Source organism: Paroedura picta, chromosome 5 (assembly GCF_049243985.1).
Source record: "Paroedura picta isolate Pp20150507F chromosome 5, Ppicta_v3.0, whole genome shotgun sequence".
NCBI classification, from domain to species: Eukaryota; Metazoa; Chordata; class Lepidosauria; order Squamata; family Gekkonidae; genus Paroedura; species Paroedura picta.
Window position 1 is genome coordinate 108,703,868 of NC_135373.1, and position 12,830 is coordinate 108,716,697.

Below are 12,830 nucleotides of genomic sequence, written 5' to 3' on the forward strand. Positions count from 1 at the left end.
TGCGGATTTTCTAATCTGGCAAGCAGAGTTTGATTCCTGGCTCCCCCGCATGCAACCTGCTGGGTGACCTCAGGCTCGCCACAGCACTGATAGAGCTGTTCTGACCGAGCAGAGATATCAGGGCTCTCTCAGCATCCCCTCCCTGACAGGGTACCTGTTGTGGGGAGAGGAAAGGGAATGTGATTGTAGGCCACTTTGAAATGCCTTCTGATAGAAAAAAGTGGAATATAAGAACTCTTCTTCTTTTAAGCAGCTGATTCATGCCAGTTCATACTATGAAATGATATTAAAGTTCTTAGTGCCATTCCAGCTTGGAGGCTAAGCCAATCTGAGTAGTAGCACAGGTGCAAACAAGGGGAAGGCAAGTAGACAAGCTCAAGGAAGTTGCCCCTCAAGGAAGCTCAATGTCCCACATGCTGAATCAACTACTAATTAGCTCTCATGGCATTATGCAGCAAACTTTGTCTCGAATAATACAAATGGCCTGCTTTCTAACTACATTGGATACATTTCTTTAAACCTGCTAGCAAGCACAGAAGTGAAAAGCATGGAATACCACTAATATTTCAAATGGCAACTTCTAACAAAGACGATGGTTTGGCCACATGACAAATCTGATTGCTTGAAAGTGCAACATGGACTATTCTTAAGGAGCCATACATACTTACAGAATGTAACATATTTTGTTGGAATATGTAATTTAAAATACAGCTGCCATTTAGTCTGGTACCTGGAAGCTTACCTGAGGGTTTACTCTAGAAGCTGCATGCAATGGTGTAGCTAACGTTAAAGTCCCCACATCTTTTTCTTCTTTAATGTGCTTACCTGAGGAGAAATTAAGAAAATTCTGAGACTCTTTAAAGGATTCTTTTTTTTTAAACCACAGCAAATATGCATTTTCTGATAGGGAAATCTCCTAGAAAAGCCTTTTTCTAGCCATTGACGAGTTGTTACTATTCTGCTGTTTATTCATTCTGACTTTAGTCATTTTCATATTTGTCCTAGTTCATACTGCAATAAGGAGTGCCCCTAAAGGAAGTTCAACATCCTGCATGCTGAATCAACTACTAATTGGCTGTCTTGACATTATGAAGCAAACCGTCTTGAATAATACAACAGCTTGCTTTCTAACTTACTTGGCTGCATTTCTTCAAACCTGCCAGCATGCACAGAAGCTCACAGGCTAACTTATTTTAGGACTCCTTAACTTACAGAGGTACTTTTGAAACCCAGATCTCCTGGTTAATATCAATGAAGCTATGAAGGAACCTCGATTCATTGGCAAACATGAAAACGAAAACAACTTCCCAAAAATTTTCAGCAATTATTGCTACCAGGATAACATGCTTTGCATTTGCACAAGAGAGTTAGATTTCTTTGTCCTTCCTTCACAATGTTTTTTTTGAATAAGGACAGAAAAATTCTTTTTTTTTTCACTCAGAAAAAAAAAACCTCAAGCATTTTGGATCAATACCATTTGTTTAGGCCATCTGGGTTTCTTTGTAGCCATAGATATAGATGGGTGGAAAAGCTTTGAACAGATTACAGTGGAGACCACATCTGCTGCCACAGCTGTCAAAGCTCCTGTGCTCTCGTGTTTGTGTTGAGAGCAAAAGCAAACATACTGCCGTCTCCCTGAAGTGATGAAGCAACAATATAGCTGTTGGGGCAAAGTACAATTCTGAGCCAGCTCTCGACTGACAACTTATGCTACTATTAATTCTTCTATTAAATGCATAATACCGAACTGCATCATTTCTACCTAATGACAGAAGTTTCTTTCACTGACATACAGTTACACTGCTGTTTTTTGAAACAATGCATTTAAGGTATATGTCTACTTGAGGCTCTCGGGTGTACTCAAATATCCCCTCGCCTTCGGTGCATTTATTTTAGTAAATTAAACTTGTTGGAGCTTGGTGTGTATCCTGTCCAATGGGGTGTGTGGGTGGAATCGTTCTCCAGCTTTTGCACTGTCCCGTTCACACTATGACCCTTGCACATGTTAAAGCACTGCCTACATCACAATTGTTGCACAATCTGTACCACCAGCAGTTCACTACAATCAAATTTCATTTAAGTCCTTCAATAATATGTCAGATCACTGTGCTACTTTGAACGAGTGCCAAATGCGGTTATTAAATGTTTAGCTGTTTGTTCTATACCCCCCACCTGCCCACCAGGATCTGTTTGTGTGGCTTTGGACCTTTGTGCATATGGTGTACTTTTCTCATCTTCAGGAGCATAATGTATATTCATATTTATGAATGGAAAATGTTACAAGAGGCTGACACGATGGATATGTAAACAGAAACAGAGAAGATTTAATCATTCTGCAGAAGAGCTAGGAATCTGATAACAGATACGCTGCCTGGTGAATAATGAATGCAAATCTCCTGAAGAAACAAGCCCTTGGTCCTAAAGTTTATCTCTGCTATATTTGAGAGGGGGAAATTTCAAGAGAAAAAAATTAATATTTTATACATTAGTGGCAGTCAAACTGAAAAACCAGTAACCACTGAAAACGGTTAATAAAGTTATTCAGAAAAGCTCTATGCATATGGACATACAAGTCACAGTACCTGAAAAGAGGTGGAAGTAATTTAAGCATCTCTGAAATCTCTTCTGGCATTAAAGGGGGACACCTTTCCTTTGCTATTAAACTCCCATTTTCCTTTACTGTTAAGAAATATGCTTTCACTGAAATTTATAGCTCTCATTGAAGTTTATCTAAAATTACTGTATGTGCTATTGTAAAAGCCCTTGCTATGGCAGCATGAACATGTGAAACTAGTTAACACAGTGTTCAAACAAATTCTAATAAGTAGCCGTGTTGGTCTGAAGTAGCACAATAAAGTCAGAGTCCAGGAGCACCTTTAAGACCAACACAAATTTATTCAAGGCATGAGCTTTCGAGTGCAAACACCCTTCATCAGACAGATGTCACTAACCCAAGTAAGTAGCCAGAGGAGGACTCTTCTCTTTTAGAAATATTCTTCTTCCATTCAATAATTTGAGAATGCATACATGAGGAACGTAGTTACTTCTGGTTCCCTGACTTTCTAAGCCAAGTCCCATGAAACTACAATCAAGCTTGTTGGTCCCATATGCTAACTGAAGATGATGCATCTGCCGTGGACTCTGTAGGTGCACAAATATCTAGGGGAAGTATAGATGCTGGGACACGTAAGCTCTGGTCACTGCACAGGAACATTTCTCCATGGGCTTTCCTACACGGGGTTTTTTCATTGGTTCTGACCCCATACTGTTTCAGTTCATCCCAATTTTCACATGCATTGTTGTGCCTTTTCAATTCATCCCATCCCCCACCCCCCGTGTTTCCCTTCCCAGCTCTTTTGAGACAACTTCTACCCCAAGGTTTTTCTGGAAGCCGATTTTGAGTCAGCTTTTTTGTAGTGTGCAATGTTTCTATTGGTTTTCTTTGTCCCACCCACCTCCAGCCCACTTTTCAATGATAAGACTGTCATGATAATTAAACCATGACCTTTCCCTGCCGGGACGCGTGATTTCAATTTTTAAAAAATGGCCCTGAAATAATATAATGCTGTAGCCTGCTCCTTAGAAGGCCAGATCCTGAAGATGAAACTAAAATACTTTGGCCACCTCATGAGAAGGAAGGACTCCCTGGAGAAGAGCCTAATGCTGGGAGCGATTGAGGGCAAAAGAAGAAGGGGACGACAGAGAATGAGGTGGCTGGATGGAGTCACTGAAGCAGTAGGTGCAAACTTAAATGGACTCCGTGGAATGGTAGAGGACAGGAAGGCCTGGAGGATCATTGTCCATGGGGTCGCGATGGGTCGGACACTACTTCGCACATAACAACAACAAAGTGTTGTAATGATAGTTTCAGTAGGTTCTCTCAATTCCTAGTTTTCATTTTTTTTAAAAATCTCTAACCCTTTTCTCTCCTGGAAGCATGCTTTTTCCTTATATTTCTGAGAAGGTCTAGAACCATACTTAAAAAAAATAAAGCTAAGAATTCAGAGCACACGCTTAAACTATCATTACGCTACAGCATTATATCAATATTTTAGGACCTTTAAAAAAATAGGGGGGTATTATGATGCCACCGAAAACACCAACAACAACAACAGCATCCTTGCTTGAAAATCCTCATTGTTTAAGCCACTTCTGAAAGAAGAAATGCAACTGGAAAAATGGACAGTGGGAGAGATGTACAGAAGAACCCAGCCAACGTGATTCCAGTGCTTGTGGATCGGCTCTCAAGAAAATCAGGAGTAACTCGAACATGCAGAAAAGATCCATTACAAAGTAAACTGGCATAAATGTATGCTATCGATTCTCTTATCATTATAAAGAACACCATGTACCAAATCTATGAAGTTTGACATTTGTTCTAAACTAGAGGCAAAGCCCATTGTATGTGGGAATACAATGGGCGCTAGCCTTTTCCTGGAGGGGAATGCTTTACTAAGAGAATTGCTTACCCTGGGATGCTTGAGTAAGCGAATTGATCGGCTAGGCAGACGAAACCTCCAGCGACTCATCAGCTAAGGCAGTGGTCCCCAACCTTTATTAGGCTGGGGACCGGCAGGGCATCGGGCCACGCCCACGCTTCTGGCCGCGCTTGCGGGCCGCGCCCGGAAGCCGCGCCCGCGGGTCGGGCCACGCCCGGAAGCCGCGCCCGCGGGTCGGGCCGTGCCCGGAAGCCGCGCCCGCGGGTCGGGCCGTGCCCGGAAGCCGCGCCCGCGGGTCGGGCCGCGCCCTGAAGCCACGCCCGCGGGTCGGGCCGCGCCCGGAAGCCACGCCCGCTGGTCGGGCCGCGCCCGGAAGTCACCCCCGTGGGTCGGGCCACACGGACGCGGCGAGAGGCGCTTCGCGGCGTCAGGCTGCCGGACAGGGAGCCCCCGGCAGCCGCGCTCCGCGCGACTGCCGGGGGCTCCCTCAGGCTGGGAGCAACTGTGAGCCACGCTGCGCGCGGCTCGCAGTTCCTGGGGCTTGGAATCGGAGGGACCAATTGGCAGGCGCTTTGCGCCTGCCAATTGGTCCCTCCGATTGTCTGTCATGAGGAAGGGTCCAATCTGGACCCTTCCTCATCCCGGACTCATCCCGCCCCAGGACCCCTTACTGTTTTATTTAGTCCGTGGCGCCCGCAGCGCCACGGGCGGTTTACAGATTAAGGTGACCAGATTTTAACAGAGGTAAAGTGGGACACCATCCTGGAAGGGGGCCAGCCTGGCCTGAAGGTAGCGGGGGCGGGACCCTCCCTCCCTCCCTCCAACTGGGCTCATGGTCCTAGGAAGAACCACTCCAAGGCCAGCCAGCTGGCCAGCTTCTCCCTGCCGGCCACCAGGGGGTGCACGCACCTCCGTCCTGTCTCCAACTTGGCGCAAAGTTCCGGCTCCAGCTGCAGGAGGTAGCAGTCGGCAGCATCCGCCTGGGTACTGAAGCTGAGGCACTGCGCAGCCGGCAACAGCTCCACCAGGTACACCATGGCCATTTGCAGCGTGGCATCCACTTTCTCCTGGCTCCACATCGCCTGGGCGCAGGGGAGGGGGTGGGGGGAGGAGGAGGCTTGGCGCCATCATGGGAGCGGGGCCTTTATAGAACGTGGCGGGACGCCGGATATTTAGATCACTTGCGTGACAGTCCCGTCAGAATCGGGATGCCTGGTCAGCTTATTCTAAATGTTAAATATGCAGCATTGCGCAGAGGTTTCAGCAAATTACCCACAAAAGCAGGAGCATACAAGACGGGTATTTTTACCACTGAGAAGGCAGCATACACCTAGTTGAGCCATGCAACACACTTCGCTAAAATACAGTATATAATTGCAAGAAAAGACCTACCACTTTCTGCTTTATGATTCTGGGAAGACAGTTTGTCTTTATGCCGACTTTTGGGATAGCTTCTGTGTTCCTGAAGAGAGCTTTTCCTATCAGTGCAGTCTGTACTCTGGGTGTGGCCTGGTAAACAAGTGGTATAGTGCAATCCTGCCATAGAAAGCATGCCCTGAATAGCTTCTTCCTCTGTACTCGTCGAGGTAGGACATTCCCTGGAAAAAATATTGAAGAATGGAATACATTCTTGCAAGAAAACATTTTATGTTCTTACCAAACAGAAAGCAAGAATACCATCTGTTTATTTTATTTTTAAATTTATATCCCGCCTCTCTTGACAAATGTCACCTCGAGGCGGCTTACTGGGAAAAAAACCCTAAAACAGAGTAACCTATAAAAGCCCATTAAAACATTAGAAAACATTATCCAAACAAAGTTATAAAGATGGCTGCAGGAACTCAACAATAAAACTTTCAAATCCAATTTAGCTAATCCCAACCAGGACCAATGTCATGGTCCTAATTATATAAAACTGGGCCTTGGTTTTCCGAGTTCAATATGGGAATGCCGAGGATAGGGCAGGACCCCCTTTTTGTAACTCCATTCACACTCTCTCTCTCTCTCTCTCACACACAGCTTCAACCAAAGGCCTGGTGGAAGAGCTCCGTCTTGCAGGCCCTGCAGAACCTAGATAGTTCCGTCAGGGCCCTTAGTTCTTCCAGGAGCTCATTCCACCAGGTTGGGGCCAGGGCTGAAAAGGCCCTGGTCGAGGCCAGGCGAATCTCCCAGGGGCCTGGGACAATCAGCAAATTCCTACCCGCAGATTGTAAAGCACTGAGAGGGGCATAAGCAGACAAGCGGTCCCTTAGATAGGTAGAACCCAGGCCACATATGGCCTTATAGGTTAAAACCGATTGGCTGAAGAGCCCCTAAATATTACTTTTTTACAGACCTTTTACTTATAGTTATATGTGTCGATGGCTTCTGTGAAGATTGGTAGAGGTCACTTGTTACTTCAGATTCCTCTTTAAAATTTGAAGTTACTTCCTGTTTCTCATCTCCTGAGCTTTCTGACTCCTCTAGAGAGGAATCTTTTTGCTGGTGGAGGGGAAAAAAACAACCTCAGCATTTCATGGGACAAGCCTCAATCCCCAAACTAGCCAACAGTTTGTTTTTATTGAAGTTAATGGTTACCAGCTGCGATTAATCGCATATAGCGTGTCAACAGAAAACTAATAATAGAAGGATAACAAACTTGTCCTATAGAAAGTTCCTCTTTGTAAACCCTTACAAACTGAGATTTCTCTTCAACAGGAATATTCTAAAGATAGGAATTCAACACTGCATGGGCAAGTACAATAATATCATTTTTCTAGATCTCTAAGAGCACTTGCTGACTTGAACTAATATTCTCTGCCTAATATTTGATCTGAGATGACTACTTCTCTCATTCAAGTTACCAGCTGATGTTGGTAGTCCGGAATTAAGAAACAAAGAATCGGAATAAAGAGAGGAAAAGGCTACATATGTAGGGAAAGCAAAAATCAAAGAGAAGCATGAACTGTCTAAATCTATCAGATCTCTGGTATACTGATCCCAAACTGAAACTCACATGATGCTTTACACAGCTTACTCATGTTCATCCCAGCTGTGTACAGGTGGTCCGGGAAGGTATGGTTCTTTTACAAAAAAGGCCATGCCAAATTAAGCATCTCTCATACACACACACTGCTACCTGTAGCTGTTGGTGTGAACTAAAACAAGAACTAGTAAAACAAGAAAGTCTTGAGCAAACAAGTCTAGAGGTATTAGAAAGGCCCATAAAACATATATCTGCCTAATGAGGACTGGGCATAAACATAAAGAAACTCTATTACATAATTTCCCGCATGATTTGGGAGTGGCAGAAAGTGAGAATACATATAGAACATTCGATCAGAGCTGCACACTGGTGAATTAACAGTATCCTTGATTTTTATTATTTCTTATATTTATATACCACCCTCCCCCTTGTGGCTCAGGGCCGTTTACAAGATAAAGAGACAGTTAAATCAACCTGCACTGTCCTAAGAGAGAGGTTGCTATATGAGTGAGGCCCCATGCCTCTTATTCTGACAGCATCCATGTGCTCTCGGTCGATACATTACCATTAACATTCTTTTAATAATGCTGATGCTGACTCGTGTTCCATGTAAAGTAATTATTTATCCAATAATTACAGACAGTATTGGGGAGAAAACGTATTGCAGAGGGGGACAAAAGACATGCAGTATATATTTCTGAAACAGATGCTAGGTTAGGAGAAGTCATCTTCCTTTGGAAGCCAAGTCTTCAACAGCAAAACATTAGCTAAGTATATGCTAGCTATGTCTCCTGATTTTAAGAACAATGAGGATTTCAGAAGGGTTACGCTACAGGATAGCTATTCTTGTCTTGATATAAATTGCCTAAGCTACATTTTAAAAACATAACTGATATTGCCATTTTCTTCAGTATGAGATGCTCTTAAAGTTCTAAAGTTTAACAACTCATGTGACCATTTCCTGTGACACTATGACAATGTACCAGCCATACTCTGGTATTTACCTGGTTAGTGCAATCAGGCTCAGAGTCTTCTGAATCAGAAATATCAGAGTATTCTGAGGTTCCATTCCTGAGTTCTGATTTCACACTTTCAAAGAACACTGAGGGGAAGGGAGAAGAGTAACGACATGAGGATATTTTTCACACAGCCATAAGGATACCAGTCCTCCAGATGGGCCCTGGAGATCCCCCGGTTTTACAGCTAATATCCAGATGACAGAGATCAGTTCCCCTGGGAAAATGGCTGCTTTGGAAAGCACACTCCATTATGCTCCAATGAGTTCCTGCTCCACCCCAAATCCTGCCCACTCCCAGCTCCACCCCCAAAGTCTCCAGGTATTTCCCAAACCAGAGCTGGCAACCCTACGTAGTCATTACATATGCTCTTTTTACATTTCTTTATTCCAAATGACTTTCACCAGGGTCTGTGCTAAAGGTGTGCATTCAGGTCTACAAGAACCAAAAATCCCTGAAAAAAATCCCAGATATATTCAGGCATTACTAGCAAACCAGAACAAACAGTTGAAAGGCCGGAGCACTCGCCTGCCACTCACCTGTTTTTGGAGGTTCTTCTGCAGTCCCTTTAAACAGGTCATGTTTAAAGGCATTGCAGAAAAAAGCCCACAAAACAGCCAAGGGAGGCACAATTCCCGCTAGCTCAGCTGGGGCTCTTTTGGGCTCTTCTCCCTGCAGGATCAGCTCTTTGTTAGGTTCTGTCCAGCTGCACTGCCTCTCAGCTGCTTTTGTTGCCTCTGCTGCTTCTTTTTGTCCTTGGTATTTTTCAGTTTGGGTCTAGTGGATCCCCCACAATTTGGAATTTCTGAAAACATCCCAGATTTGAATACTTCACCGATATTGGGATCAGCTTTTTTCCAGGAATTCCAACAGAGCCAAACTGAAAAATACAGAGAGAAAAAATTGCACACCCGTAGTTAAGTACACTGCTTTGAGCCCACCTCTATACTTGTACACACAGATATGCACATTCCAAAAAATTAAAATGTCATTCCACACAGTCAAGCAGAATAGGAATAAAAAGCTAACAGATTACTGCCAGGTTTTAGGAAATTAATTTCTTCATCCAAGAGACTGATGTAACTGCTAGGCAATACAACCGTTCAAATATCTAACTCTGTTATAGAAGTTCGCTGGGTGACCTTGGGTCAGACACACAGTGCAAGATACTTCATAGGGTTGTTTTGAAGAAAACACTGTGGCAGGAAGAATGTGGTAAGCTGCTTTTCTCCCCACCAGATGGCCAAAGCAGTGTATAAATATCTAATCTAAATCAATAATAAATACCTGCATCTCTAACAGAACTGGCTCTGAGGCTTCCAGTCAACATACCAATTTAGAACAGACTTTATCTATATCTAGGACACTATAGCAACTCAGGGTATACAAACATGTTAAGTTTGAGTTGGACTTTTAAAGGAACAAAGATATGGGTTAAATATTTTACTAGCTTTATCATAGTTGCTGAAAAGTACTGAGAAACCCTCCCATAATGTTGTTTGGCATTGTTAATATATACATTAGGAACACTATCTCAGCCAATGAATTATCAGCTTAGGTTTCTTAGTATAATAGTTCTGGCTATCTGATTCAAGATACAGCCATAGCCAACTTACTGTTCAGTGGTTTCTGGGCATCAGCACCGCCATCTTCTTCCTGGGAGCTTTGCTCTTCTGATTTAACTGTTTCGTCTTCCTTTGATTTTGTCCCGTCATCCTCATTTTCACTGTCCGCAGTGTACAGACTTGGATCTCTAAAGGGCTGCCTCTCATGTCTGTTATAAAACAAGGTGTTATAAAGCAGGGGTAGTCAACCTGTGGTCCTCCAGATGTTCACGGACCACAATTCCCATGAGCCCCTGCCAGCAAATGCCAGCAAATGAACATCTGGAGGACCACAGGTTGACTACCCCTGTTATAAAGGATATTCGTATGGCCTTTTCTCCATCTTTTTAAAAGTTGTAACAGATTTTTACTTGATGAAAGTACCCCTTAGGACTGTTGCAGTAACACTTTCTTTTCTCTACAAAGCAAAAGCTGCTGGCTAATCATTTATTAAACTGTATAAGTAAGAAGATTATTATTAGATCAATAATTCATTCATGTTCTCTGGTATCAGTTTGGCTACAGTGTATTTTTGGTGAAGAATTTCTCAGCACTGTTAGCTTTAACTACTTTCAATTGGCTGAAAACAATCCAAGTTAGAGGCACAAAAAAGGTTTCCTTTGCTCCCAAATGTGTTCATCTTTCTGAGTTTGCTCACAGAACTGGATTCTCTCTATATCCTTTTCTTAACCCAGATCTGTCAATTAAATCCTAAGTAGACAAGATCTGCAGAACTACCCAAGGCAAAGGACAAGAAGCAGAACACAGGGTGGTGTTTTATACCTAATTATTCTTCCATTTGACAGCAGAAGCCGTAAATCATTGTCTTTCGTTCGCCATTCAGGAACAGTTGAAGATGGCTGAAGAGGCTTGTTAAATTTTCCATTCAGTTTATAATTTGCTGCGTCCTGAAGCAAAAGACAAGTGTAAGATTTCTCCTTTAGTACCTGGTATGTTAGTAAGTTACTTCTTTGTGCAAACAGCATCAATGTTCAGAGGTTTCAGTGTAACTTGGCAGTAAAGGAATGAATACCATACTATCAATAGCAGCTATAGTATAGAAAGAGTAGTTTTGGGTATACATCTCTTACACAGACATGCACATACCCTAAATTACTACATCTCTTGACCCAGCCAAAACAATGGATTTCACCTGACCATTTTCTGCATTGTGTGTGTGTGTGGGAGAGGAGCCTGGTGCACACAATCTCTATCAATATGTTTCAATTGGCTTGACATCACAGCAACTTTTACAAGGTATTTGCATAAATACTCTTGGGTTCCTGGCTTCTGGAAGTGATCAGTAAAAGCAACAATGAATATTAGTAACTCGTTCTTGAGGAAGTTACCCTCTACCCTTTGTGAACTAGGAACTGGATTACATGTTTTCAAACCTTGTCATAAAACATGTCTCCTATTTGAAATTGAGAACATGAGACATCTTAGATGCACATAAAACTGCCAAATGTCCTTTAAAGAACACAGAGTTCCCCAACATGGTCCTTGTGCGTACCATGGCACCTGCCAGTATTTCCTTTGGCAACCTCTGAGCTCACCAGAAACTGGGGGGGAAGGGCTGTACAACAGGATTTGCCATCATTCAAATGAAAGTGATTTCTGCTGCAATAGCACCTGTACCATTGGATGGTCACAAGGACAGGTAGCACTCAAAATGTCCTTAATTCCCATGTGGTTCCATTCCCTCTTCTCTTTCTCCCTTCTCTACACTCTGCCTTCCTTGCTTTTGTTTTATCCCCAATCTGCAATCCTTTTGCAAACCAAGGAGAGAGAGGTATTGCATTTGGCTTCACCTCACTTGGCAGCCATTTTGGGTCTGGTTCCACCTCCTGAGGCAGCCATCTTGGAGCGGTGCTCACCATTCCCTCTCAAAATTCCAAAGGTGCTAACTGACTCAAAAACATTGGGGGCCCTGCTTTACAATCTTCACCATATGAAGCTCTTCACATAAGGTTCTCTGATGTGCTATCTTGGAGAAAACTGTGTTGCAGTTACCTGAAACTGTTGCACACTGAGTTGTCCCTGTGCAGACACAGATGAGAAGGGTGCACAAACAGGCCAGCCACTAGAAGTTTACAACCTTGCACAGCAACAGGATAGAGGGAGCCACTTCCACCTGGAGCTGTTGGAGCCATTTCTCACCTAACAGTCCCAGGGAGGGACTTCACACACTCCATTCTCCTGAGCTGCTGCTCTGAGCAGGATATGAAAGGAGATCATTCAGTAAGGTTTCAACATAAGAATTGTTGATCTAGGTGCACTTGGTTACAGTGGGATAGGAAGGTGGGACAACTCAATGAATAACAGTTACAGGTAAGCAGAACATTATTTTCATTTTTGTTGTCCCACAAATGAACAACTAAGATGACCTTTGAAAGTCTGCTGACCCTTCAAAATAAAACAGCAGTGAATGTTTTACATCCTTTTCTGCCTGGGAGAAAGGGTGGACAAAAATGTTGTGAGAGACATCTTTGTTTAGATGTAGACACCATTTAAAGCAGGAACTTTACGATAGGTCTTAATGCAACTGTGTTTTCATGACATTTAATAAAAGGATAATCAGCTCTCAAGACTGAGATCAACCACTGAATCACTTACCATGAATGGTCCTTCTCCTTGAAGTCAGGAGGACGCCTTGGTTAAAGTGGCGGGAAACACCCACCGAGGCGTCCTCCTGAATATCAAGGGAGAATTCACCGACCCTTCTCGCCTGATGTGATAGCCACAAGGAATGCTATCATATAAGGAAGCTGCTCCATTGAGCATGAGGCCAAAGGCTCAAATGGCA

At 43.4% G+C, this 12,830-nt stretch overlaps 1 protein-coding gene across 3 annotated transcripts in view; it reads right to left on the reverse strand.

Annotated features, from left to right (window-relative positions):
• The window catches only part of KDM7A (lysine demethylase 7A), a 58,237-nt gene that overhangs the window by 6,042 nt on the left and 39,365 nt on the right, over positions 1-12,830 (reverse strand). For all 3 annotated transcript variants that reach the window (XM_077339826.1, XM_077339828.1, XM_077339827.1), the window contains 6 exons: positions 10,808-10,932; positions 10,037-10,194; positions 8,409-8,506; positions 6,775-6,920; positions 5,832-6,037; positions 743-825 (listed from right to left, as the gene is read on the reverse strand). In XM_077339826.1, the coding sequence (XP_077195941.1) occupies positions 743-825; positions 5,832-6,037; positions 6,775-6,920; positions 8,409-8,506; positions 10,037-10,194; positions 10,808-10,932 (816 nt within the window). The remainder of the gene's footprint in view (positions 1-742; positions 826-5,831; positions 6,038-6,774; positions 6,921-8,408; positions 8,507-10,036; positions 10,195-10,807; positions 10,933-12,830) is intronic.